The following is a 27,552-nucleotide window of genomic DNA, read 5'->3' as shown; positions in this document are numbered from 1 at the left end:
TATTCTCTCCTTATCTCTTCAAGATTTTCTCTTTTCTTTCGTCGCTCTTGTCACCACTTCCCTTTTGGTTCTTGCATTATTTACGATATTAAAGTCCCTAATAGTCTACGATGAAAGTGATGGCTTACCATGCTTGGAAGAACTTGAAGCGTATAAGATCGTGTTTGAAACTACAACCATTACGGAAATTAGAGAAAATCCGAATGCAGTTTTAGAGACAGAAGTCCTTGTTGATTGCTTACAAGCTGTTGATGAAGTTGACGGTGCTTCGGAGTTCGGTTCACAACAAAGAATCATTGGCGAATGGTACTTCCGATGAAGAATCAGCGGAGATTTCACGTCCAGAAACTGTTCAGGTAAATGTTGTAGTGAAGAACTTTGAACTTTGAAGAGTTTTTGAAAGAAAAATATGGGGTTGAAAACTTATCGTCTAAAGTGGGAGAAAAATATGAGGAATGCAAGGCAATGGGGAGTAAAGTAAGTGATCTCGAGGCTACAGTGGGAATTGAAAATCAGCGGAGATTTCACGTCCAGAAACTGTTCAGAGGTAAATGTTGTAGTGAAGATCTTTGAACTTTGAAGAGTTTTTGAAAGAAAAATATGGGGTTGAAAACTTATCGTCTAAAGTGGGAGAAAAATATGAGGAATGCAAGGCAATGGGGAGTAAAGTAAGTGATCTCGAGGCTACAGTGGGAACTGAAAATCGAGGTAGCTTGGCAACAAAGCAATGGTGAATTCCCAAAGCATTGACAACGAAACCATGACGTTTAGTTATTTGGGGTCAATGAGAAAAGAAAAGAAATGAAAGAGGACATTGGCATGCAAGCTTTTCGAGGAGAGAGACAAGGTGACGACGGCGAATGAAGGTGGTGAAGGAATGGAAATTGGAAGTTGTAACCGCAACATTTTAGTATCAACCTTTTGTTTTACTAGAATTATCATTTACTTGCTTTCAATGTACAAACTATTTACCAACAGATTTAACCTTGATTTTGTTTGTTGAACAGGCCTGGATTACAAAAGTAGCTTTCCATGTGAAGACCGTTGATGGAAACCAGTTACTAGAAGCTGGTTTAGAAGGGTTTTATACGTAAGAACTAGGTAGTTTAGAAGAAATTTATCAGGTACAATGTTTTTTGGTATTTTGAAGGACACACCTAACGTTCAGATTGGGAGAAGCCCTAGGACAGATAACCTTCTCAAGGCCGAAAAAATGGTGCTGGACTTTGATGGATGTGTTTTTAGCTTCTAAATAGTGAATCTATTTGAATATACACATACACGCGTAATGTGCATACATTAATCTAAGTGAATAAGACATTGAACAAGACAATTACACTATAAAAATAGAAATAAAAAAAGGTTATGAATGAATGTAAAACTAAATTAGATTTACAGTAATTTTTTAGCTGACCCTTTTTCCTCATATATATAGGATAAGAGAGAGGTATGATAGTAAGATACCCCCAACACCATATTGAGAACAACTTCCGTAGAGACCTCCGAATTATGAAATGACCTCCGTGGGACTCGATCCCACGACCACAAGGTTAAAAAAAATTATTTTAATTTCTTCGTACATCTTTTGTTTTGGTTAAGAAAATTTGGGCTATTGAGATGACAAGACAAAGAAAATAAATAAAAATAGTAATTACACAAACAAATATGAAAGAATATTTACTTTTTCCAGATATTATCGTACATGGAACAAATCTCCTATACCTGATTCATACAGCCAATCTATTCAAATCCCAAACCACTTCCCATTGAAAATCTGAAATGTTAAGACTGCAAAACAAACGCCATTTCATTTTCTTTCCATCTCTGCATCCACCAATTGCACAGATATCGAGGAATTCATTTTCTCGAAACATTCTCAGGGGCTTCTATTTGCGGTGGCAAGAGGTTTAAGAAGCTCCCTTGAACAGGTTGACCGGCAGCTGTGGCCGACTCATCCTCTGCAAAATGTTAGCCTGATTGATATGCTATCGATTCAAAAAGACCACTCAATTTCTCCCAAACTTAACCCAATAATAGCTATAATATCTTACCAAAAAGGGATTTGATGGATGGTCTCTTCGGTTTCGAGCTCCTCTTCTTCAATTCAACTGCACAAGAGATAGAATAAATAAAAATATGTCATACGCAAAAACTCGTAAAAAACCAGACAAGGAGAATGGGGATTGACTGAGAAAAACAAGACTCATTGATCTTCACAAAGACATAAATAGTATTCGAGAATTAATAGATAAGCTTACATGCATGGGAGAAGCAGTAACTAAGGACGAAAAAGTTAAACCGAGAGAGGAAGCAAAATACCGATTCCAGGTAACTGATTATCATTTACAATTTCGACGTTCTTGTATGTGTAACCAACGAAGTTTACATCTTTGGATGACAGCATCTGCGTCAAAGGGGAAAATTCGAATAATTTCTAGCAAACTTGGTTAAGGAACAGTCAGTCTTAGAGAATGGCAGAAGAGGGAATTTACAGTTCATATTAAAATTTTGTACGATACTAATTACTCGTTCTTGGTTCTAAACATTTTAACTGAAAGTACATAAAATTCCACTAACCTTTCTCCATGGACCTGATTTTGCTGCAGATGGAATTTGGTTGTCAACCTGGTGCATGAAAGAGAACAAAATGATAAGAATACGTCTAAAATAGAGAATTGCATATTTATAGCCACTGTAACACTAATATACCTCTTCGAACTTCTCAAAATTTTGTGTATCCAACTCATCATTGACTTCAGGAATAAATGCAGCTTTCATTTGATATAATTTGTCCCATTCAACACCCTTAAACCAAGGGTGATTCTGCAAACAGATACAGCCAGTTAATTTTGAAATTTGCACTCTTACAAAACAAAATCAATGAATCTAGAACAGGACACATCACACAACACCTTAATTTCATGTGCGCCTTTTGTGCCAACCCTCTGTTCAACATTGCATAGAAGTTTACTGATAAGATCTTTTGCTTCTGGGGATAGTTTTGCTTCTTCTGGAAATTTTAAGTGGGTTCTCCAATTTACGATCTGGAAAATGTAGAGGGCATTTTAAGCACCGAATTGGACAATGTTTAATCATCTCTAACAAAGAGCATAAGAAGCACAATGAAGAGTTGCAATATATAGAAGTTATAAAAGAACATAACAAATGAACACAAGTAGATAATAGAAAAAACACACCTTTCGACAGGTTGACATTGGCTCATCCGAATAAAAGGGCGGATATCCAACAAGCATTTCATACATGATAGCACCAAGAGACCACCTAAAAAGCATAAAAAATATCATTATAACCATCACTCAAAAATATAAATATATTGCAAAGAAGAATTCATGTTAATTTACAAACCAATCGCATTCCATTCCATATCCTTTCTTCAGCAAAACCTCTGGAGCGATATAGTCAGGTGTACCGACCGTAGAATAAGCCTGAAATATTATATTATGTAATGTTAAAGCAACGCTCGTATGACATTTCAATGAAAAGAGGGGAAAAAAGTTTTCGATTCATGAAATTAGTGGGGGGAAAAGGCAAGCTTCTGGCCTTTCTACAATATCAAAGGCAACTCACAGCTATAATATCCAAGCCTTGTAAACACAGAGAATCAAACAAAGCCCTGAATTATGGAAAACAAAGGAGAATCAAGCACTTACAAGCATCCTTCTGTTCCTCTGCCAATGTTGCAACCGCTCTTGTTGTGTGCGTTTTGGTGCAGAAGGCCGCCCATCACTTTGAAGAGCCCCACTGAGATTGATTGCTGTAGAAAAATCCTTTTCCTGGAGATTACTGCAATCCAAAGGTTTACATAATCCAAAATCCGATAATTTCATATGGCCATTTCTATCGAGTAGCAGGTTGTCAGGTTTGATGTCTCTGCAACATGTGACATAGAATGGGTTCACCCTTTAGTGCAAACTCAAGAAGACCATTAGATAAAGTGATGAGGGTTTAACTTCATGTCAACTCACCTATGAATATAATTATGTTTGTGGATTGATTCAATTGCCAGGACAGTTTCTCCAACATAAAATCTGGCTTCATCTTCAGTTAGTATATCCTTCCGCATCAGTAAAGTCATCATATCTCCCCCAGGTAAATATTCCATAATGAGATACAGATACTCTTCGTCTTGGAAGGAACAATAAAGTTTGACAATGCAGTTACTGTCAACCTCTGCAAGTAGATTTCTCTCAGCTTTTACATGTTCAACCTGATCGTTAGAAATGCAAATTAACAGGTTAACATAATGGCTTAAAAAATATTAAGGAAATTACATAAAGGCTTAAATTGTACACCTGGCCTCTACGAAGCATCTCTGACTTCTTAAGCTTCTTCACAGCATAAACATGACCAGTTGCCTTCTCCCTACAGATTCTAACCTGTAATGAGAAAAGAGTGAGCATCGAATTTGTGGGAAAATTCCTTCTTTTGATGGGGAATGTGAAAATAAACTAATAAAAAAGAGATATAGATGTTCAGGAGTTGAAAATAAATTAAGAATAAAGGTGAGGTGAAACTATAGCCAAAATATTAAGAAGTGTCGGTGACTACTAAGTACTAACAAATAATGCAAATAAGCAGTATAACATGTAGAAGAAGCCTGTCCTTCTAGAAGTTTCGTTAAAGCATTGTCCCAAGAAAACAAGTTCGGATAGCAGGGAAAACAATTAAAATATTTAAAAAAAATTTCCAAGTAGATTAAAGCAAATCCAGAAAAAGAAACACCTATGTTATGATGCACAAAGTGAAAAGATATAATTACCTCTCCAAATGCACCCTTTCCAATCATGGTCAATGGCTCAAAATCATCAGCACCCATTTTATGCCTCTGAAGACGCATGTATTCTGTTTCCTTCTTCTCAAAATACTTCAGTAAGTTGTTTTGTTCTTCTTCAGAGACTTCAGCATCAGCCAACTTCTTTTCTAGAATATCACGTCTGCAGAAAATCACAATTACTCAAAAACCATCATCCCTATTCTCCATAAGGAAACAACCATAACTTTCCCAGAATTCCTCCAATCACAGATCATTTTGTCATGTTATTTTTTGCAGAAGATATACAATGCAATTGGCAGCAATAAATTTTGAACCAAAACCAGATATGGAGCATCTCTACTGCCAAATATCAGTCCATTATATAGAGCAGAGTTACAACGCCTGCAACATCATACTTATGTGGCATGACAGTAACTAATACATGGATAAATTTCCTAGTAGAGATAAGAATTTAAATCATACCGCTCCTTTCTTTCCTGCAAGCTTTTCATCTGCTTCTTGTAATGGTTCTCAATGTACTGCTTCGCAGCTTCTACACGCTGTTTGGTGACATCCGATGGTAACTCTTCACCTGTTGGTGGTTTAGACCCCTCTTTTGCATTACCTGCAGCTTCTTTCTTTTTTGAAGACCATATCTTATCTTTCGACTTCAACTTGTTGAACCAACACCCTACTGTTTCCATTTGTTTACTCGATAAAAACAACCCTTCTGAACCCACAGACCTAAATGTTCATCACAGCTCAGTATCACACAATAATAAACCTGCCATCGACTATGTTATTTCAAAAGAAAAGAATCTTGCTGACTTTAAGCGCATCACTGTTTACCAAAGCATCCAATAAACACATTCTGCAATGAGAAGGAATGGAAATAAGACTAAATCACCTTAGAACCAGGCTAACAGTTCAGAAACAAGAAAAAGGAGCAAGTTTCAAAACCCGATTTTAGGTTGTTATCAGATGTCGAAGGATACAACACAAGCAAACAAAAACCAGATAATTGGAAAGAATACCCAAATCATATGAAATCTAATGACACACTTGAGACAAACATTCAATTAAAATGGTAGCTATATTAGCTGCAACATGCTCCCATTAGCCATTTGCACAATTCTTACCAACCAACCTGATTTTCCCGACATTTTCAAGCAGCTAAACATCAAACTAAACCTCAACTCAAAACCCAATTCTAAACTACCAACAAGGTAAATTAGAAACAAGTTGAAAACCCAAAGCAGTGTTCCATTGATTCAAAGTGAACAATTTAAAGTCATCAATTCAGTAGAAAAACGAAATGGTGCTGTGATCCTTGCAAAAAAAAAAAGCGATTTTTTAACCAATTTAAAGTAACCGATATGTCAAAAATTTTAAGAAATTCAAGTGAGATATTATCAGGGAAAGAGGAAAGGATGTTTAACAATTAAAAGAAGTGTTTTGCTTCATTTTCTCACCAACAAAACAGAACACTTAAAATCCAAGACTAAACAGTGGAAGATTTAAAACACTGAATACCTAAACCTTCACTAAAAAATCACTCGCAAGAAATGGTCAAATCGAAGCTGAAACTAAAAACCCGATCCAGAAAACAAATAAAAAGACTTATCTTTGATAAACGAATAAAATTGGAATTGAAATAATTAAACTGAAACGAACCATTAAAATGGCAGAAGAGAAACTGAAGCGGATGGATTTCAGAAGGTTTCGATTAGAGAAAGAAAGAGAAAAGATAAATGGCAGCACGGTGGGAAAACCCTAAAAGAAGAAGCGAATAGAGGAGAAAATTGAGGCTAAGATGAAAGAAATTGAAGTATCATTAATGGAATTTAGGCCTTTGAAAAGTTGGAAGCTTTGGCTTTCCCCGATATGAACTGTTTTTATATTTATGATTTAAATATAAAATTATATTTTATACGATAAAGTACACAAATAATCTTTCGAATATAGAGTGATGTTTTGTTGATTCTTTCGACTATTAAAAGTTACAAAGTTGTTCTTTAATTATAGAACGATATATTGATTAATTTGATTATTAAAAGTTATAAAATGATTATTCGTCTATTTATGTATTTCAAATCATTTTTCGTAAAAAAATTGATAATTATTTGAGTTGTACATTAACATGTTAACTGAGATATGATAAAATATGATCTCATGTCCGTTTGGGTTGCATTTTATGGATCGATTTTTTGTTTACATCATATTATCAAGTCAGTGTATAAAAGATTATAATGTTAAGTCAGTGCTTGAAAGCAACAGCGATACCAATAAACATTATTAAAATATGATTTTATAATATCTCATTTAACATGTTAATGTCAAACTCATACAATCATCAATTTATTAACGGGGAAATATGAGTTTGGAACATATAAATAATTACATGATAATATAATAATAACCATAACCATAAAAATTTAAAATTAGTCCAAAAAAAATATGTGTCTAAGTATATAAAATCAGTTTTAGGCGATTTTCCAATAAATCACTCTTTCTCTATTTATTTCCCTGTCATACACTCTTCCATCTTTATTTCTCGATTTAACACCCTTTACAGAAAGGCGATGCTCATGCACCGACATTACGCTGATGTGGCGACACATATAAAAACCGGGTGCTAATTTTTAAATATTTTTAAAATTGTGCCTAGTATATAATTAATTTCTGTTAAAGTGATTTTTGTTTAAAAACGTTAACTTTATTTATTTATTGTAGGTGAAAAAAAATTCTACATTAAAATCTTTAAATATTATTTTGTAAAATATTTTATAAATCGATAAATTTTTATTTTTGCATGAAATTACATAATATGTATAATCTAGTATATGAAAACTTTGAAGGTAAGTAATTTAAAACATAAATAATTTTATAAAAGTTTTATAACTATCATTTCTTTTACAAAATGATGATGATGATAAGAAATATTTTATAATTTAAAAAATTATAAATTTCATATATTTTTTAAAAAATTATTAATTGTTTAAAAATATAAAAAATATTAAAATAATTGATTCTTTAGCTTTACATTACTTTTTATTAAATTTTATTCACTTTTAATTCTTTTTTTATTATATTTTTATTGATTTTTAAATATATGAGTTATAATTTAAATTAATCATTTATTATGCCATTATTCAAATTAATTAAGAAAAATTATGGTAAAATGTTTCTAAAAGAAAAATATAAATACATACATGAAAATATAAAGATTTTCTGTAACATCCTAAACTACAGGTTAGTGACTAAATTGTAAAATTTTAGAATTTGGTGATTAAAGTGAAATAGTTGAATAATTCAATGACTTATCTGGAAATAGTTTATGAATTATTGTTAGTAATTATTAAATGAATTAAAGGGTAAAATGATCATTTGACATGAAAGATATTTTTCCCTTTAATAGGAGATAAACACGTAGCGGGGAGAGTGAGATAGAAAAACTCTCTTTTTCTTCTTGCTTTCTTCTTCTCCGCCATAAACCAAGGAATGCAAAGGTAAGTTTCCTTGTTAGCTGATTATTTGTTAATTTAAAGTATGTGTTTTGATCCTTAGGTGATACTTAAGCTTAAGGAAAGCTTAGGTTATCTTAAAATCAAAAGATAAATATGTTATGAAGGATTAAAGATAATGGGTTTCTAAAAGAATTTATGAAAAAAGAGTTAATAAAGGGACTTTGAGATTAAATTTGACTTATCCTTCACAAGAATAAGAAATTTATGAAGTTAGAGAGGATTTATAACAAAGTTGAAAGTTTAGTAAGATTCTTAATTTTAAGAATCATGATGAGATATGGAAGATAAAGATGGTTTATATGGATATAAGTTGGTTTAAGTAATAGTAGTTGAGTTTAATGGTATGAAATGAGCTTTGTATGAGGAAATTTAATGAAAAGTTGTGGAATTTTCGGGTGAAAGCAGTTTATTATTGACAGGTGCATCGGTACACTATGAATGGGTACCGATGCACTAAGACCAATTTAAAGGTGCATCGATACACACCGACAGGCATCGATGCATGAAAATTTCGAAGCTATTTTGGGTACCGATGCACCCATAGTGCATCAATACACTCCTAAAGGAAAAGTTGAAGTTTGGTTTATTAAATTAGCCTAAGTTATTAATATCAAGTTATAAGGAAATGTAGATATTGAGCTTAAACGAGTTTCAGAACAAGTGACAAGTAAGATTGATCGAAGGAAAGGCAAGGAAATAAAGGTGAGTACAATTTAATTTGTACTTATGTTGTTGAATAAACATTGGCTTACGATGAGCCAATGACGGAGTTACTATGATAAGAAGTGATTCCTAAAATGTTATTGTATGTGACATGATTTACATGATTACATGTATATGTAATATATTTAACATGTTATTTTATGTGTTGTGTGATATATATATATAAACATAAGTAAGCAAGACATGACATATGTGCTTACATAAAAACATGAGAAATGATATAGGCTATATATAATATGATCTATATGATTACATGCAAAGTGATATTAATTATGTGACATATGAATATGCAATACGTGATACATGCTATATTATATGAGATAGATGTTTACACACATACATGTGGTATGTGATAGAAGAAAAGACACATGTGATTACAAGAGAAATTACATGAGTACATGAACATATGAAACATAAGAATAATGCTCATGTTATATGACATGAGAGCTATAGGTATAGTTGGCATGCCAAGAGTAGAGGGTATACGCGGTCCTTCGAGACATATACAGAGGTCATTCGGGACAAATTTCACATGCCCCTAATGGGACCTCATACGAGTTGTGGTGACAGCATAGTGCACAACATCAATGTACTCGCATACCTTAAAGTTCACAGTAATGTACATGGGCTTACAAAAGGTATCAAAAGTGTTTGCATTGTTACATGTTATCATGCTATTATCATTTACATTGAATTATTTGTGACATGATAGAATAATTAGATTATATGTTCATATGTATATGAGATGCATTATAGTTATTATGTTTTATATGCCTCACTAAGTCAACGACTTAGCGTGTGATTGTTTCACACATTGGTTCCGAGAAGAGGAAGATTGATAAAAGTTATGCAAAATAGGTTAGTTTCTCCTTTCCAAAGATTAGATCATAAAAGATTTGAATAGATTGTATTTTGTAATATTGATTGAGATTGGCATGTAAATAAAGATTTGAATCCGATATGCTCTAATCGATTTTGTAAAATCATATGATTGAGTTTTGTAATATTTTAAACGTATATATGTAAATGGTAATTTATACTGAAGAAAGCTTAAATTTTATACAGTATATTACTATTAATACGATATAATACTATTCATAAAAACGTTTTTCTTTAAATTTGTTATAATGAAACAAAATTCAACAAGTATATGATCGTATTTTCTTAATATAAGTCCAAATGTTTTGTTATTTGGTAAGGATATTGTTTTGAAAAGTCAATGTGACATTTCGAACTCGTATCCGGGTCGGGTACGGGGTTGAGGGTGTTACATTTTCCTTTCTCGTGTTACTCTCTAAACTTGTAACAAAATTCAATAAAAAATGTAAAACTAAAAAATATCACTAAAATATCACTAATATTAATTTTAAAAAATATTAAATAAATATTAAATTCGAATTTTATTAAAAATGAATAAATATTATTAATTGTTGTTAAAAAATAATAATTAATGAATAATAGTTCATTTAATCCTCAATTGTAATTAAAAGTTTATTTTAATATTTTTTATATTTTTAAACAATTAATTTTAAAAGTCAATAAATTTTTCAAAAATATATGACATTTATAAATTTATAAATTATAAATTATTTCTTATCATCATCATAATTTTAAAAGAAATACTAGTTATAAAACTTTTATAAAATTTTCATATTTTAAATTTCTCATACTCAAAGTTTTACTACACTAGATTATACGTATTGTGTAATTTCATGCAAAAATCAAATTTTGTCGAGTTATAAAATAATTTGTAAAAGAATATTTAAATATTTTAATTCAGAATTTTTTTTAACACACAAAAATAAAAAAATTGACGTTTTTACACAAAAATTACCCTAACAGAAATTAATTACATATTTAGCTCCGTTTTAAAAAACTTTACAAAACTAACACCAAATTTTAAAGCGCAATACCGCGCCTTTCAACACGTGGCGTAAGACGTGGTGCATGGACCGTACCTTTCTGTAAAGGGTATTAAATTGAGAAATAAATATGAAAGGGTGTCTGATAGGAAAATAAAGTTTGAAAGGGTGATTTATTGGAAAAATCGCCTCAGTTTTACATGTAATTATATGGTCCTGTTGTTAACTCATTAACACCCAGATAGCATGGGAATTCGGTGTTAACGTGTGCTGACATAGAAATTAAATAATAAATTTCTTTCTCTCATCATCTTTTTTATTAAAATTAGATTTTCATATATTTTTAGCCACTATCGAAAATTGTCACCACTTGATATGGCTATTTTAAATATTGATTAACTTATATCATCGTCTTTTATCAAATAATATTTTCTCAAAATCTTTTTAAAACTTATAAAATTTGATTGTTCAAAAATATTAACAAAGATAAATTTTATTTAGAGAAGACAATCAATATTCTTAAAATTTAAATTTATCGAACGATTTTTAAAAGAGATCAAAATATTAACAGGAACTTTAACACCATAAAAACACGAGTACCTCTTATAGTTAAAACATGTCTTCTCCTTCCTGTCTCTATTTCCATAAGAATTCATCATCATGATACGATTAAAATTGACTACTTTTATTCACGTGAGCATATTTTTCTTTACCTTTATCCGTAGTGTAGTGTAGAAGATGATCATTGGTTAGGTAATTAGGTTTCAATTAAAAAAATTACATCAGAATCAATGAATATACCATTAAATAATTTTCTTTTTTTAAATTAATTACTGGTATATGATCTATTGATCGATTAATTCAGATCAGATATTACATAGTCGAGGGCGACCCTCCAACCCAGTATACTCCACTCGAAAACGTCAGGATTCGAACCATTGACCTTGCTTAAGGGACCACCTAGTGACTCGTCACATTAGACCGATTCGTTGTTGGTAAATAATTTTCTTTTTTGTTAAAGAATAAAATTAAGAAATATGGGTTTGAAATGGAATTCAGCCGTTTGAGAGGGAGATCATTGACTGCTTCATTAACTGCTTAATTTAGAAACGCTGAAGAATTTATATTTGGATTGGTGCCTGACGATAGATAGTCGACGTGCTTCAAATCGTTAATTGTGTTTAAAATAATGAGTAAATTACAAATTTAATCATTTAATTATTCATACAGTTCTGTTCTGATCACTCAATTATATGTTTTTTTAAATCGTCACTAAACTTAAGTTTTTATAGTTTAGGACACCATGTTAGGTTTAAGTAAAAGGTAAACGGGGTTTATTTATATTGAAGTCTTCATCATTCTTCTCTATAAAAAGCACACAATTGGTATAAATAATTATCTTTACTTAATGAATGGTAATTAATAGTTTAATACTATGCTTTCCCAAAAATAAATTACTAAACACACTTAGGATAAGATTAGAGAAAAGCAATAGGGGAAATGGCAATGGCAACTTGATGGTGCAATTGAGAATGACGTGGGGTTCTTTCCTTAGAAATAGGGCATAAATATTGGGGACCATATGTTTTTAATGCATTTGGATAGACATCATTTCAAAATTTCTAAAGGGCAAAAGATTTGTGTATTTACATCTCGACATGTTTTAGTGATTAATTTTGACTTTTTTTAATTTTAATAATTTGACCCATAATATTATTTAATATTTGAATTCAATTATAAAACATATAAAACTAATATAAAATATTATTTTTAATATCAAAGAATGTTAATTTGAGTTCAGACCTCGAAAAAATGAGTATTGTTTGTTTATTTATTTAAAAAGTCTAAGATAATTACAATATAATATATGTTTAAATTTTCTCAATCAATTGATAACGTACACATACCATAAAACAACTACTCGATCATAGAATCTCTATAAAAATAAAATTTATTTACCATCATTTAATATGTTTAATTTTTTTTCTGAAAACAACAGAGGATGTCAACTTTTGTGAGAGATTAATTTTCAGGATGTCCCACTAAATTACTTTATTTGTACATCATAAAACCCTATAGTTTGCCCCCTTCATCGGTCAACACGTTTATTGCCTCGAATTCAACAAATTGTCCATTCATCTTTAATGTTTAGGCCTTTGATGAAAGACAGAAAGAGGTCTCCTTTTCACCCATGTATACCTGTAAACCAATAAGAAAGTTGAACCTACATATGTATGGTGTGGTGTGGGGAAAGTGTAAAATAAAACCCCTAAAAATAAGGTTGAAAAAGGCGGTTGAATTTAAGTCGTTAGATGAGAGTTTTGGTAAAAAGATGGAATAATGATCATTGGATGATAAATAAAGAAAAATCAAAACTCGAGAAAGATAAGTTTTTTATTATCAACTTAAAATGTTATAATGTTATCATATTTGATAATAATTTCAGTTATAGCCTATAATGTTACATGAATTTTTGATTGAATACAATTTATTATTGATGGTATCTTTTTACGTTTTTATCTAAAAAGTTATCTGATTTATAGAATTTATTATGGACAATATAAAATTTTGGTTTCGGCCAAAAAAATGTTATCATGTTTACTCTAAAAAATTACACATTTAATAAAATTTCAATTACAACTTATAATATTATATAATTTCTTAATTGAATAAAACTTACGACAAATGATATCTTTTTACGTTTTAATTAAAAAGTTACATGATTTACATAATTTATTATAGACAATGCAATATTTTTTGTTCCAATCAAAAATGTCATCTGATTCACTCTAAAAAGTTACATATTTAATAATAATTCAATTACAACAAAAAATGTTACATGAATTTTTCAATTGAATAAAATTTATCACTAATGATATCTTTTTTACATTTTAACTTGAAAAATTATCCGATTTACATAATTTAATATATGTCTACATTGTCTTTAAATTTGATTGAAAAAGGACGTGATTACTCGACTTTGGGTGAAAAACTAAAATTTTGATGGATATGATATTTTTTTTCCTGATTTATTTTGTGACGGATATGATTTTTTGTTAAGGATAATGGACGACTTTGATGTTGGACATTGATTATGCACTTCAACATTATATATAGGGTAAATTACATAAATGAACATTAATATTTGAGTAAATTTTTATTTTTTACTAAAATTTTTAAAATAATAAATTGATCACTAACGTTATCAATGTATCACAAATTGGTCATTTATTATTAACAATCGTTAATATAAGTGAAAAAAATTGACGTGGCACGTTAATAGCTGACTTGACATCTTTTTACCACCATTTTAAACTATCTTTATCTTCCATCTCCACTTTCCCTCTCTACACTTCTTTTAACTCCTCAACACCCATTATTTTTAGACTTTCCTCTTCAATCTTCACGCTTAATACATACGTTAGTCTAGAGGAACAACAAAAAAGTCACTCCGGCCTACCATTACTCATCCCACAGCTCTCTAGCTTTATCATTTTTGTTTCTCCTCTCTAAATTGAAATTTGGGAGCAAAAATGGCCACAGACCGAAGTCAAATTAGTTAAGGTGAAGAACAGTGGCCAAGATGGTTCTTCAAGGGCAAAATTTGATACAGCTATCAACAAGAAGAAGATTGAAAGCTTCAGCAAACAGTCCGCTGATGCTAAGCAAAAATTTGTCATAACAAAAACAGAGGTTCCCATCTCGTATTTCCTTGTTAAATTTAGGGATCAATTTATGAAGCACTCTTATAAGGATTAAAACCTACTTGCAATATCATAAACTGAAAGAGTGGTAACTTCCAACAATTTTTCATTTTTCATGATTAGTTCAAAGACACTGATGTCTCCAACTTTCAAGTCATTTTCCAGCATGAATTCTCTCTACTTGTTTCTAAGAAGTTTGGGTTTTGTTACATTTCTTTTGTAGTTCATAGTCCAAGTCTTCCCATTTGAAACTCTCAGAGTGATTTCCCCACTTTGCTTGAAATATCTTTTGGCAAATTGTTTTGGTATGTTCTGCCAAAGGAAAAGAATGCAACTGAAAATGAATTCACCTGTTAAGACAATAGCTTTGGAAGCGAACCATTACTTAAAAGGCATTTAGTGAAAAAGATTCTCACCCCAAGTTACTTTCTTAAATTTTGGAAATCCACTCTCTTCTTATGTTTCTCAAGCTTCGAAGCAGTTCCAGTTTTATATGGTTAGTCAACTCTCAGTTTTATATGTCGTAGCAAAAAACAGAGCAGTGGGATGATGAAATGTTCGTCCCTCAACTGGAGCATGATTTTTTTGTTTTTGCTATGGGAGCAATGTTGCCTGTGCACGTTCAAAGTGTGGAGATTGAAAAGGGAAGATTAAAAATGATGATTTATGATGAGTTAAAAAAAAAGTGTGAAAAGGGAGAGTGAAGATGGGAGAGATATATAGGTCAAAATGGTGGTCAAACAATGTCAAGTCAACATTTAACGTCACATTAACTTTTCGTCACCTACAATAACAGTTGTTAACGGTATCGATTTGTTATAAATCAATAACGTTAGTAACCAATTTATTACTTTTAAACTTCAATAGAGAAAACGAAAATTTACTCAAACATTAGTGCAATTTGTGTAGTTTACTTGTACATATTACGTGTAAATGGTAATTATTAGACACGGAGTAACTTTGAACAGCACCAAAATACAGAAACAAAAATTGAATAATAGTCACCATGACCAGTTTATGACTTGCCAAGTAAATTCATAACAAAAAAATGAAAAAAAAGGGTAAAAGAATAATAATGTGAATCATTGTTTAATGCTACAAAATCAAACTGTTTTCAGCATTTTAGTATTTGTTTACCTTAATCTCTTTGGTGCTGCATAACTGTAAAGGTTGAAATAATTCTATTCGGAATTCCCAAGGCTTTCACTTGTCAGCCACAATTTCTTTTGGACGATAAACACAACATCCCTTTTACTGTCTGAATCGCCACCCGCATCAGCTGTTGCCACTGCTTCCCAGTGCAGAGCCGATAAATACTTCTTTACGAAATCTATCGTCGGTTGTTTGTCCCGGATGATTACAAAACCACTGGGACGGAGGATACGATCCATTTCGAGTAATAAATCCTCACCACTGCAGCCTTTCTTCTCAATATCAGAAAAGACAGTCCAAGCATGGAGTAAATCGTAGGTTCGAGGATACGTGGAAAAGGCTTCACACCTGCCAAAATGACCAAACAAATAAACACGAAATCATGAGGTTCGAGGATATGTTGAAGTTTGCCTTTCATCAGACATATTGTACTCCTTCCACTAATAATCGTTTCTCTCTGTCCCTAACTTGTGCTAACGAGAATGATGGTAGTATAGTAGGAAAAAAAGGAATGGGAGACGAAAAATGCAAATCGAAGAAAAAAAAATTAACGAAAATTCACATTTGCAGATTTCTAAGTTAATTTGTGCATACCAGTTATGAGTAGTGCCTATCAGGCCTCTGTCATATATCACTTTAAGTGTGTTTGGTCCATCCTCCGGGACAACATTCATCACCCAAACATTCTTACTTTTAAGAGCAGCTGCAAATGATCCTAAGTTTGCTTTCATGTCCATCAAATTTCTCAGAGTGTCAACCTCAATCTTTGGACTCAAGAGATCCCAATAGCTTTCAACCCGATGACGCCAAATTTCCTGCACAATTGCAAAGCTATATTAGTGACTACATCTATGTCATTGCTGCATAAATTAAAATTCAAGCACAAGAAAATTTTCACAAATAAAGGCACAGATGAAGCAATGCCGCGTTCAATACCGTGTCTTTTTTGAATGTTTCACTTGAATAACCAAAATCAGCAAGTCTGGGAGGAGGAGACGTCAATCTGGCTGGCCAAGTAGCCAATCCACTCCCCTTGGCCTTTTGCACATCTGATAGAGACAAACAGAAGTTTAAGTTAACATAAAATTTAAAGGTTTAACCTTTCAAAGCAAAAAAAACTAAAAGGATCTTTCTAATTTTTAATACAAAATATAGACGACGAGAAACAATTTTATATTCTATGAATTGAAAGATTAAAGAAGAATACACGTGCAGAATGAATGCACTAGTTAAAAAAAATGGAAGCAGAAGACCAAAATTTATTTAATATCAACTAAAAGAGGGGGAAAAGATACTCACGGTCAGAATAAGGAGTGATACAAGCTTCCATTGGCACACCCCATACAGCATCTGGATCATCATCAGAGCGGCAGAGAGGTGGTTTTGTACCATGTTCTCTTTCCATATAACAATCATTTGTTAAAGGTTTTTGCCAAATGACAGTTTGGTTCCTCTTTGCAGCTATTCTCCAACACATACGTCCCACAAGGGCACTCATCTCTCTCCATATGCGAAGATCCTCTTCGTCTTGAGCATAAGCTTCTGGGGATGAATAGGCAAAATAGCCTCCGGGTCTAAGTAACCGGTCTAGCTCAAGAAGAAGAATCCCGTCCCTTTGAAGCCAATCAATCCTACAGCGAGAACAGTGAGCAAGTTCAAATGATCTGCTTGGGTAAGGGAGTCTTTTAGTCCCTAGAACACCAAGATATGCGGGAATTCCTCTTTCAAGGGCAAATTGGATTTGGTTTTGATGCACATCATTGGGTGCTAATGAAATTGCTATAATATCAGAAGAAAGAAGATACGCTCCAAAACTTGCGACACCACAACCAACATCGAGAACAGTTCGTATTCTTCCTTCATTATTTAAATTGTCGTGCGAAAAGTTGAGCATCTGCCAATTCAAAAAACATAGAAGTGTTATTGTTTCTACAGAGGTTTGAGAAGTTCAATCATTCTAAGAATCCATTCCGAACAGTAAAAGGAGTGAAAACATGATGAAGAAAACTCATACATAGACACATATGACCATTTCTTTAGTAGATGTTCAAGATTATTTATCGTGTCAAAAGATTTCTTTCAAGCCAAAATCAGTAGACATTGGCGATCTTACATTTGCAATCGAAGCAATATACTTGTCGGCTCCATAGTGAAAATGGGTTCCTCCCCCAGGAAACACAATCTTTTCACCTTTTACAACCATCCAGTTCTGGTCAGACTTCTCATGTGCAAGGTGTGTATGGGGAATATTTGCCTTCCATACTTCATCTCTGCTTTGAGGCCACTTAATTGGGATCTGTAGTTTCACATGAACATAACATGATTGTTACCATCGGTATAACAGTATATGGCAGCGAAAATCTGATTGTCAGCTTTCTGACTGTACCTTGTATCCTGGAGGAGGAGGAATCAAGCAATTGTATCTCCTTTCAGGAGGAGGGCAGTGGCGTTCGTAGTGTTCCATCACAGATAAGTCCAGTTTTAATCTCATTTGGTATATCAGATGCCTGTCTAAGCAGGGAATTAATTCTGAATGACGATCATCACAAACCTTCAAAGTCATAAAGAGATATATTACAAGACAAGGCAACTAAGCAAGGGATGAAGTGCATGGGAATTACAAACTGAATGGTAAAGTTGCATAGAAATGATTCGACAATTGAAAACTTACAGGGAAAGTTTTTGGCACAACAGCTTCTTCTCCTTCGTCCATCCCAAATTTTGTTGAAGATTCATATTGCTTGCCATCAGTTTCATCATCTCTAACCAAATAAGATGATCCAAGTTTTCTCAAAGATATGCTGCCGTATTCTAGAGCTGCAGCACCACGGCTTGAAGATCCATAATATACATACAGAAAACAAAGAAAGATTGCCACAACACATAGAGCGGCGGTTAATCTCTTCTTTTGGCCTGCATCAGATCTTCCCCTCATCCTTCTTTAGTAATACAACTCTTCACAACTGTTTTCAGTTGTGCTCTATATTGTCACAGCACAGATCTCCTTATCCTAGTCTATCTCAGCTCAAATTTTATATTCAAAGTAAACCTGTTTTGTTGCTAGCATCAGAGTCTATTCAGTAGAATGAACAACACAAACTACTTCGACTTCGCGAAAAGAAACACCGAGGATAACGTATCAATCCTGTAAACAGACAAGAAAAGTCAAGTTTAAACGATCATATTATTATTACTTCAAATCATCAATAACATATGCAAGTGAATCTACTTGTTAAATCACTAAGTCTAAAAAGCCTCAACTTATGCCATCTTCAAGCCTCAACAAGTCTAATAAGGATGCCTAATTGCTCTGGGGAAAGAGCATCAATTATTTACTATTGGCCCAAAACAGGGTACTGCAGAAGGTTCAACAAGATATTTCAAAAGCAAGCATTAAACTTGATTAACAATTCAGACCCATATTAATAGTTTTAAAAAAACCCCATGATAAAAAATATATTACATGATTAAAAGGTAGGATAAGAAGAAAAAAAACAAAGGGAAACGATTACGCTAATGAAGCCAACTGCCGACACTTGTAACCAGTTGATTGACAGCCAAGCAATGAAAAGGATTGATCCATGAAAAAAGCACTAAAAGCAAGAAACCAATGCTTTTTTTTAACTGAATTGAAACAATGGGAAACATGAAAACGACAGCTACTTCGTAACTGGAATGTATAGATAAACAGATCACGTTAAAAGCTCAACCCAAATCCAAATTTCAGCTTTACGTTAAGAAATTCAAAGCTATACCAAATTAAACCACCAAGAATGAAACTTTGATTCCAAAGGAAACGAAAAGACTAACATTTTCGCGGCAAAGATAAGAAAATGAGATTGAACCAATACCGCAAAAACAAGCAAAACCCGTAAATCAGATCTCCATAAAAGAAACGATAACAAAATTTCAGTGGAAAACCATACATATTCAAAATAAAAAAGCTTAGAAGGAACAAGCCTTACTGGGATTCAATCAATGAAACGAAACGAGCAATTCTAAATGAGATCTAAGAAAAAGATACTGTTGGTTATACCCCTAAATGTAGAGCCAGAAGCAGAGCAAGGAAAAGAGGGGAGAGGGAATTTAGATCTCAAAGAATCTTTTTTTCCTGCTGTTTTTTCGTGGTTTGCTATTTTAAGGGAGGAGGGGAAGGATTAATAGATGCTGTAGGCATGTATGAACTGAGAGGGAGAGTTACGTTATCGTTGCTTGAAGAATCTAGATTTATCGTTTCAAGATTGGATTAGAAGTTGATGCAAAAATGAATTTTTTTTCCTCCTTGAAAATGAAAATAAAATATGGTTACGGGTGTCGGCTGTCGTGTTTGGAAATCATAAAACTCGGCTTCGACAGTTCGACTGTTCGTGGAAACTAACCTAATAAAATAAAATGACATGGTTATTTGCGATAATTTTTTATTTAATCTTTTTAAATAATTTTATTAAAAAAATTAAATATACTCATCAAGTAGTTTAAGTAATTAAGAAGAGTATTAATATTTTAGATATTTTGAGTTCGAACAATTATATCTGTAAGTTATGTATACATTATCAATAATTAAAAAAATTATAAATATAAACTAACTTATAATCATCTCAAATTATTTAAAAAAAATACTTTTTAAATAATACAAATGTACGATCAAATAAGTAATGTATTTTAGTCTTGATTGATAAACCCACTGAAATAACAATGCGTGTCTAAGGAAATTTCCAGTGCCTTTTACATTGATTCATGGGGGAACTTTTAAATACCTCAACCTTGACACGATTGAATTTAATGTCTTTGGAAAAAACTTTGTGTCATAACACAATTCATTCTTGTACCGTAAAATAACACTTCTCCCAATTAAGAAAAAGAATAATTTCTTCACAACACTACAATATTTTTTCAAGATTAAATAAAATTTCATTTATAAAACCTCCAATATTACCTCAATAATGTCATGAACAATGACCATCGTGTATTGTTGGAACGTTGTTGAGCATTACACATTTCAAAAGGTATCCAACAAGGGACAAATGAACTATAAAGACATGTGAAAGTAATTTTTCGTTAGGTTTTTGGATCTATGACAATTTAATTATAACCGAATACACATCCAAAAAACATAGTACTCATTCCCAATTAATCGATCCAACATTTGATCAATAACAGGAAGAAGGAAATGATCTTTTCTTGTTTGAGTAGAGAATAGTTCATTGGGTTAATTTTTAATCACGGAATCCCTCCCTTTTTAGGCATGGAATGAATTGGTCTCACACACTAACTATTGGAAATTGGGTAAATCATTCTAGCATCAAGTCATTTAATGACTTCTTTCTTAACAAATTCCTTCATTACAGGATTCAAACGACGATGTTTCTCTATTAAATTACTGTAATAAAATTCAAACAAGATTTTATGCTTGTAAAATGCAAGGTTAATTCCTTTGATATCGACAATCGTACACCCAATAGCCTCCCTACATTGCTTTAAGACCTCCAGCAATTTCTACTCTTATTGTGCACATAAGTTTGCAAAAATGATAACAAACAATGTGTCTCCAACTCTTAAATAAGCATACTTCAAATGATTTGGTAGCGGTTTAAGCTCTAAATGTGGTAGTTCTTCCAGAGATGGCTTTAATGGTATGTAAAGTCATTCAGATAGCTCCAATGATTTGGTTGTTGCTTTGGCCATGCTTATTGTGCAACAGATCCTGATAAAGACAAAACTTCTTCAGAGCTTCCATGAGCAGCAAGCATGTCTGTATTGCTTTGGCAACTCTCAGTTCAGTAGCAATACTCCGCTATTGACGTTTTCAGAATTGATTCCGACATGTTACATTCTTCACTATCATATAAGTTGTACAATGCTTTGAAAACATTAGAAGTGACATGTTGATCATTAACATGCATGATTAATTCCCCTTCATGAACATCTATTAATGTTCTCCATGTTGAAAGGAAATGTCTGCCCAAAATAATGGAAACTTCCTTATCTACTTCGTAGTCAAGAATGCTAAAGGTTGTAGGGAAAAGGAAATTTTCTACCTCTACCAACACATTTTCAATTTTACCTTTAGGGTAAACAAATGATCAGTTGGGCAAATGAAGTGTGGTAGTGTTCGATCGTGCTTCTCCAATGCCAAGTTGTCTAAATACCTTGATTGACATCAAATTTATACCCGTCCTTAAAAAAAAAAGCCTTCTCCACTTGTTGATTCCCAATTATGCAAACCATGGTAAAGCTCCTCGGATCTTTCAACTTATGGGGTAATTTATTTTGCATCATTCTTGTGCATCCTTCAGTCAATGCGACATTCTCAAATTCGCTCAACCTCGTTCTTTTTAATAAGATATCCTTCATGAACTTTGTGTAATTCAACATCTGTTATAATGCTTCAACCAAAGGTATGTTAGTTTGCAATTTCTTTAAAACATCTAAGAACTTATTAAACTATTGATCTTGCCTCTGTTTAGCAAACCTTTGTGGAAATGATGGAGGTGGTCTATCTGACATGAATAACTTTGATTTTTTTATAGTAGCGCTATGCTTTGATGTTGAGGCATCACTATGTGTATAATTCTGCTTTGGTATGACTCAATTGTTACCTTGTCATAATATTGAAGTTCTGGTGCCTTAGATGAAATACCTTCAACTTCTTTACCTTTCCCTTTTTATTATATTATCGAAACTGATTGCTCCCCATCACTCGATTGGGTACCACTGCAAAAAGTAATTGCTTAGCAGTGCTCATGATCATCTCTCCTTGTGACCTACTGACCTTAATATTATTTTTATATTAAAATATTATTTTGTTCAATTAAAAAAATTATACAATTTGTAACATTTTCGGTTACGATCGAAAAAATTACATTACGAGGGTTTAGAGTTTACTACCTAAAAAAATTATATATTTTGAAATAATTTTGATTACAACTAAAATCATTGTGAAAGAAAAGTAATATTTTCGGTTTCAATCTATATTACCCTATCTAACCTAAAATAATTAGAATCTTAATAAAATTTTCGGTTATAGTCAAATTATATCATTTTTAACATTATATTGACAAATTATATTTTGGACTCTTCCTAAACATAATAAATATTGCTTCACCTTATCAAAATAAAGAAACTAAAATAAAATAGAATAACTAAATAAATAAACACTCAATTTGTTAAAGCGTCAAAATTTTTAAAATAAATGTAGTTTACATAATTACATGTTAGAGAACCAAATTCAGCTCCACAAGTATAAACATCGGAAAACAAAACAATTTATTTAATCACTAAATTATGATATCGATTATATTTTAATTATTAAATAAATATTATTCATTAAAAATACAAGCTTTACATAATTTAATTAATTAAATTATCGATCATTAATTGATTAATAAAATTAATGACATAGCAGTTTTTTAAATTTATATAATAATAAAATTTATCTTCGTTATTTAACTACAATTCTAAATAAATCAATACATTTAATTATTTATATTTAAAAATTGATTTAATCATCTAAATTTAATTTCAGGAACAAACAACAGCCATCGTTTATGAAAATTTGTTTTATTATTAATTTTTAAAATTAAATATTTAATGGTCGTTATTATTTTTTTAATTTTAAATAATTAATTTCTCTCAATATTCTATCCTAACTATTATACATGTTATATAAATATGCATCACAAAATACAAAATGCAGTCAGATTTGGTCCCAACAGAATCTTAAATATATCATATAATGATGTCCAGGTCTAGTAAAAAAATAGTCTCTTATAAAGTTTCAGCTTAGTAATATTGATAGGTATAGTAAATCCAACCGTCAGTAAATAATATAAAATCCTTTGGCATATATCATGAAATAATCTATTTTTTCCTAATTTAATAGTCGACTTATATTTATACAAGAAAACTTAAAAAGTTAAAGGATGGATTATTATCCATTGATATCTTTGAATTTGATCACGATGTCCGTAGAGATTAAAATGTTTATTATTAAATGGTTAAAAAAATTTCACATATATATTATCTTGCAATCACTCGTAAAATAGATAATCATTAATATAGACAACAATTGAATGCCGAGAATTTTTCTGAATTTATCATGGAAGCCAAACACCAGTGAAGAATCAACAAAGAGAGGGGAAAAATGGCAATCAAGGATTCATGAAACTTAACAACAAAAGCAAGCACGTTTCCAAATAGACAAATTGTATTAGTCCATGGAAGAATAGTTAGCATGGATTTAAATAGGAATTTATTATCGAAATAACGATTATATAACGATAATAATATAGTCTGAAATCATTATTATATCACTCCGATATTCACGATGACAGCAATAATACATGTTATTACCGTAATAATGATAAACCCAATGCAACCTAAAATACGATTAGGGTTAATATGATTTAATCAAGTTTGGGTTTAATAAAGAAGTCAAGCAACAAGTTTCACTATTTATTAGGGTTCATGTGACAATGGATTTACACTTGATAAATAAAATAAATAAAAAATAAATATCTTCCCTTGGGGGAACAGATGAGGCAGATTGGAGAAATGGGAGATGGATTTGGCCAATATATGTGAATCAGGCAAACAGCTTTAGACTACTCAACCTACTTCCTGCATGCATCAATCTTGCAGTTAGACTAATGGGATTTTAGCTGTCGAAAACATGAAATCTTCTCATTCCCAGATTTTTAAAAGATGTAAACTACAGTTACATTAGCTAATGAAGGAAAGAAGTAAAGAACATAAATGATACTAAAACAGAAATGCTTCTTTTGAAACAACTGACACATGATTCTTTGCACACCCTTTTTGGTGCCTGCAGATTGATTTGCCAGTTTCCCCATGGATGATCTTGGAGGGGCAAGCTACAAGAAAAGACAACTTTGATCTGAAAATCTTAAGTTGTCATAAATGGCTTATCAAATGTACTTATCAATGACAATTTGAGATGTTAAGTCACGTAGATCTTAATTTGTAGGGTAATATCCATTAATGGAGAGAGCAATAGTTTTTAAGACAATAAGATCCCATATTGCATATTAAAGTAATTAAGATAGAATAATATTGGAAGAAGAAAAAACCCCATGCAGCTGGATGATGATCTGATCACATCTGTTTTCAGTTTTCGTACTTATTTTGAACTTACTGGTTTTGATTTCCATTTAAGAGGTGGAAGAGGGAGGTGGCTGAGGCACTTGCGGTGGTCGCTTTCTTTTCTTCTTCTCGTAACTTATGCCTCTTGCTTTGGACTGCGAATCACGAACCTCATGTAGGTAGAGCCTAACAGCTCTAGCTCCAAAAGGGTTTGCTTCAGGCCTGCCGCCGTGTTCCTCAAAGGCGGCTCTGAGGCGTCCGATGAGAGCATCGAGGCTTCCCCAAGCTTGGCGGAGGGGGCAAGGGCATGGAGCTGGAGGGTTAGGGTGACCAAAGAAAGGGCAGAGTGGAGTGTGGATTTTGGTTTTCCCGAACTGGTCAAGGTAGCGGAGGAATTCCAGAACGTGGGCGCCGCTGCAGCGTGAGAGGGAGAGAGGAGGGCGGTGGTTACGGAGATATTGCCCGAAAGTGTCCCAGTCACGGCGTTTTTGGTTCTCGTAGCGGCTGAGGGTGGAAGGAGAAGTGGACGAAGAAGAGGGAGAGGATGAGAAGGAGACGATGGCGGCCGCCGCCGGCGAGGGGTTTGTGTTGTTGGTATCGGCGTTGTTGATGGTGGACATGGAAAGACTTGCGGGGAAATTTGAGGTTTCGAAATTCTGAAGAGAATCCATGTAAGATATATGAAAAGCAGAAAATGGTTTTCAGAATTTAGATAAACCTGAAAAACAAAAGAGAGAGTAGATTCAAACACAAAGTTTTCAATAGAAATGAAAGAAAACAGATAAAAAAAAGTCTTTGAAAACAAGTGGTGATTTTTCAGCAGAGAATGACTTGAAGTTGAAGGTGAGACATTAAGAGATGGGTTTTGTTGATATAGGAGTTTGAAGAAGAAGATTGACGAGGATAATAAATGCTAGGATTAATTGTTCTCCCGGTCCTTATACTTGTTCATATCTTTGAAATTTTAATCTTGCTATGTTCTTTGAACTTTTAAAATTTAGACTATTTTTTATAAATTTAACTTCAAACAATTATTTTTTTAAATAGTTTGAGATGATTATAAAGTAGTATTTGTTCATAATCTTTCTTAACATATTGACAATGTACATGATCTAAAAATGCAACTGCTCAAACCTAAATCTTCTAAGGAGAACAACATTCTCTTTTATTACTAAGATCACATAATGAGTTCAACTTCAACAAAAATTAAATACAATAAGATCAATTAATAATATTATGCATTAGAAATTATTTTTTTTATAGTATTGGAATTTAATTTTTAAATAATAGAAATACAAGAAAAAAATTCCTTAGATAATACAACGAGAAAAAAGAATGGCTCATAAGGAGTACAAGGTAAATTATTTTCTCAACTACGATATAATGAATAGTGCCTAAGAAAAAACGATCGAACCACTTGATGTCTTTGAAAAGACACTTGAGTGACAACATTTTCTAGGTTGGTACTCTGCTAAGGTTGGTGCTCAGACTACATGCAGCTTAGGGAAGATGTTGTGTCTTTCAGACAACTTCTCAAAGACGTCAGGTGGTCTGACCGTCTTTCTACATATCTCAGTTGAAAGAATAATTTCTTCAACACCTCATACAAGCCCATTCTTTGTAAACCATTATCCGATCAAATTTAAACACAATGATTAAACTCAAATTTAAAAGCAAAGGAAATAACTTTTAAAAGTTGAAAGAGTAGAGGGATTGAAAGCAAAATTAAACCTAAACAGTAACAGAGAGGAGAAAAGAATAGTTTGGTCAGGCATATAGGGGAAATTAAGCACCAACTGGGGCCTGGACAGTCCCTTTCCTTTTTATCTGTTTGATCAATCCTAGAAAACTTGAAAGGCTTATGATGTGTACTAATATGGCGGGCTTTCCCTCTTCCCAACATTGTTTTGCTGTTTAAAAAAAAAAAAAACATTTTAAAGCTAGGGCAGTGTTTTGTCATGTTTAACTGTAAGTTTATTTCGCAGAAAAAAATGGGGCAAGTGAACTCTCAGTTCCATCACGGGCTCAGACTGAGACTGGCAATGGTAAATGAGTAACTCTAAATAACTTTTGTCTTATTGTGGAAAGGTTAAAAGGTTTAAACACTTGCATAAAAGGAGAAATATTACTAGTATATGTTATTCAAGCTACAAACAAGAATAGTCAATCTCGCACTATAATAATAAATATGTGATTAGGGTTTCGGATTTTTTATTCAAATATTACTCTGAAAGATAATATATATTAAATTATTCTTTAAACTGATTTTTGTTGTTATGCATAGTAAATATGCGTTGCGTGGAATGTATCTTTAAAAACGTTTTACATAAAGCATCTTTTACTTACGTGACAATAATATGAACATAGATCGAGTTAAAATAAAAATAAAGAAAAATGTTAGTTAAAAATATAAAAGTATTATATGGATTTTGTCCAAAAAGAATAACCGTGCATAGTTTGTGTCTGGACACATATTTGCACGAACACAAATATGAGCCGGCACTAATGGTGACACACCTATATCATTTTTATCTTCAATCACTTAATTAATACATATTTAAAAGGATATATTTGAACACTTGAAAAAAATTATATCTATACAATGTTAGATTTGAGAAGCTTGTGGTTAAACATGCTAACTTTTTAGCTGTCAAATATAAGTCCTAAATTTAATTAAACTCATGTTAATATGACAGTAAAATACAATT

The 27,552-nt window shown here is 32.1% G+C and overlaps 3 protein-coding genes across 6 annotated transcripts; all 3 read right to left on the bottom strand.

Annotated features, from left to right (window-relative positions):
• Positions 1-1,613: 1,613 nt before the first annotated feature.
• Positions 1,614-6,639, bottom strand: LOC120189438 (serine/threonine-protein kinase tricornered-like). Of its 3 annotated transcripts, none has more exons than XM_039192723.1 (14): positions 6,449-6,639; positions 5,258-5,645; positions 4,781-4,955; positions 4,314-4,397; positions 3,987-4,228; positions 3,672-3,891; positions 3,367-3,446; positions 3,198-3,282; positions 2,913-3,044; positions 2,710-2,823; positions 2,578-2,625; positions 2,320-2,404; positions 2,052-2,108; positions 1,614-1,958 (listed from the first exon to the last, which is right to left on the bottom strand). In XM_039192723.1, the coding sequence occupies exons 2-14, from the start codon at positions 5,476-5,478 to the stop codon at positions 1,858-1,860; spliced, it is 1,644 nt and encodes a 547-aa protein (XP_039048654.1). In that variant the 5' UTR covers positions 5,479-5,645; positions 6,449-6,639; the 3' UTR covers positions 1,614-1,857. The 3 variants fall into 3 exon arrangements, with proteins under 3 accessions (XP_039048654.1, XP_039048655.1, XP_039048656.1); XM_039192724.1 differs by having other exon boundaries at positions 5,258-5,518; XM_039192725.1 differs by lacking the exon at positions 2,320-2,404 and having other exon boundaries at positions 1,867-1,958.
• Positions 6,640-15,582: 8,943 nt separating this feature from the next.
• Positions 15,583-19,946, bottom strand: LOC120189534 (probable methyltransferase PMT3). 2 transcript variants are annotated; one of them, XM_039192795.1, is made up of 8 exons: positions 19,708-19,946; positions 18,414-18,887; positions 18,129-18,293; positions 17,856-18,038; positions 17,042-17,636; positions 16,679-16,791; positions 16,337-16,557; positions 15,772-16,090 (listed from the first exon to the last, which is right to left on the bottom strand). In XM_039192795.1, exons 2-8 carry the CDS (start codon positions 18,675-18,677, stop codon positions 15,772-15,774), a joined length of 1,860 nt encoding a protein of 619 aa, XP_039048726.1. In that variant the 5' UTR covers positions 18,678-18,887; positions 19,708-19,946. The 2 variants fall into 2 exon arrangements, with proteins under 2 accessions (XP_039048727.1, XP_039048726.1); XM_039192796.1 differs by lacking the exon at positions 19,708-19,946 and having other exon boundaries at positions 15,583-16,090; positions 18,414-18,677.
• A 4,775-nt stretch (positions 19,947-24,721) lies between these two features.
• On the bottom strand, positions 24,722-25,654 carry LOC120189536 (protein LIGHT-DEPENDENT SHORT HYPOCOTYLS 4-like). Its single transcript, XM_039192799.1, has one exon. It carries the CDS (start codon positions 25,513-25,515, stop codon positions 24,913-24,915), a length of 603 nt encoding a protein of 200 aa, XP_039048730.1. The 5' UTR covers positions 25,516-25,654; the 3' UTR covers positions 24,722-24,912.
• Between the last annotated feature and the right edge of the window lie 1,898 nt (positions 25,655-27,552).

Source organism: Hibiscus syriacus, unplaced genomic scaffold (assembly GCF_006381635.1).
Source record: "Hibiscus syriacus cultivar Baekdansim isolate YM2019G1 unplaced genomic scaffold, ASM638163v2 tig00116958_pilon, whole genome shotgun sequence".
Taxonomy (NCBI): domain Eukaryota; kingdom Viridiplantae; phylum Streptophyta; class Magnoliopsida; order Malvales; family Malvaceae; genus Hibiscus; species Hibiscus syriacus.
The sequence above is the reverse complement of the archived record's forward strand: the minus strand, read 5'-3'. Positions and strand labels throughout refer to the sequence as shown.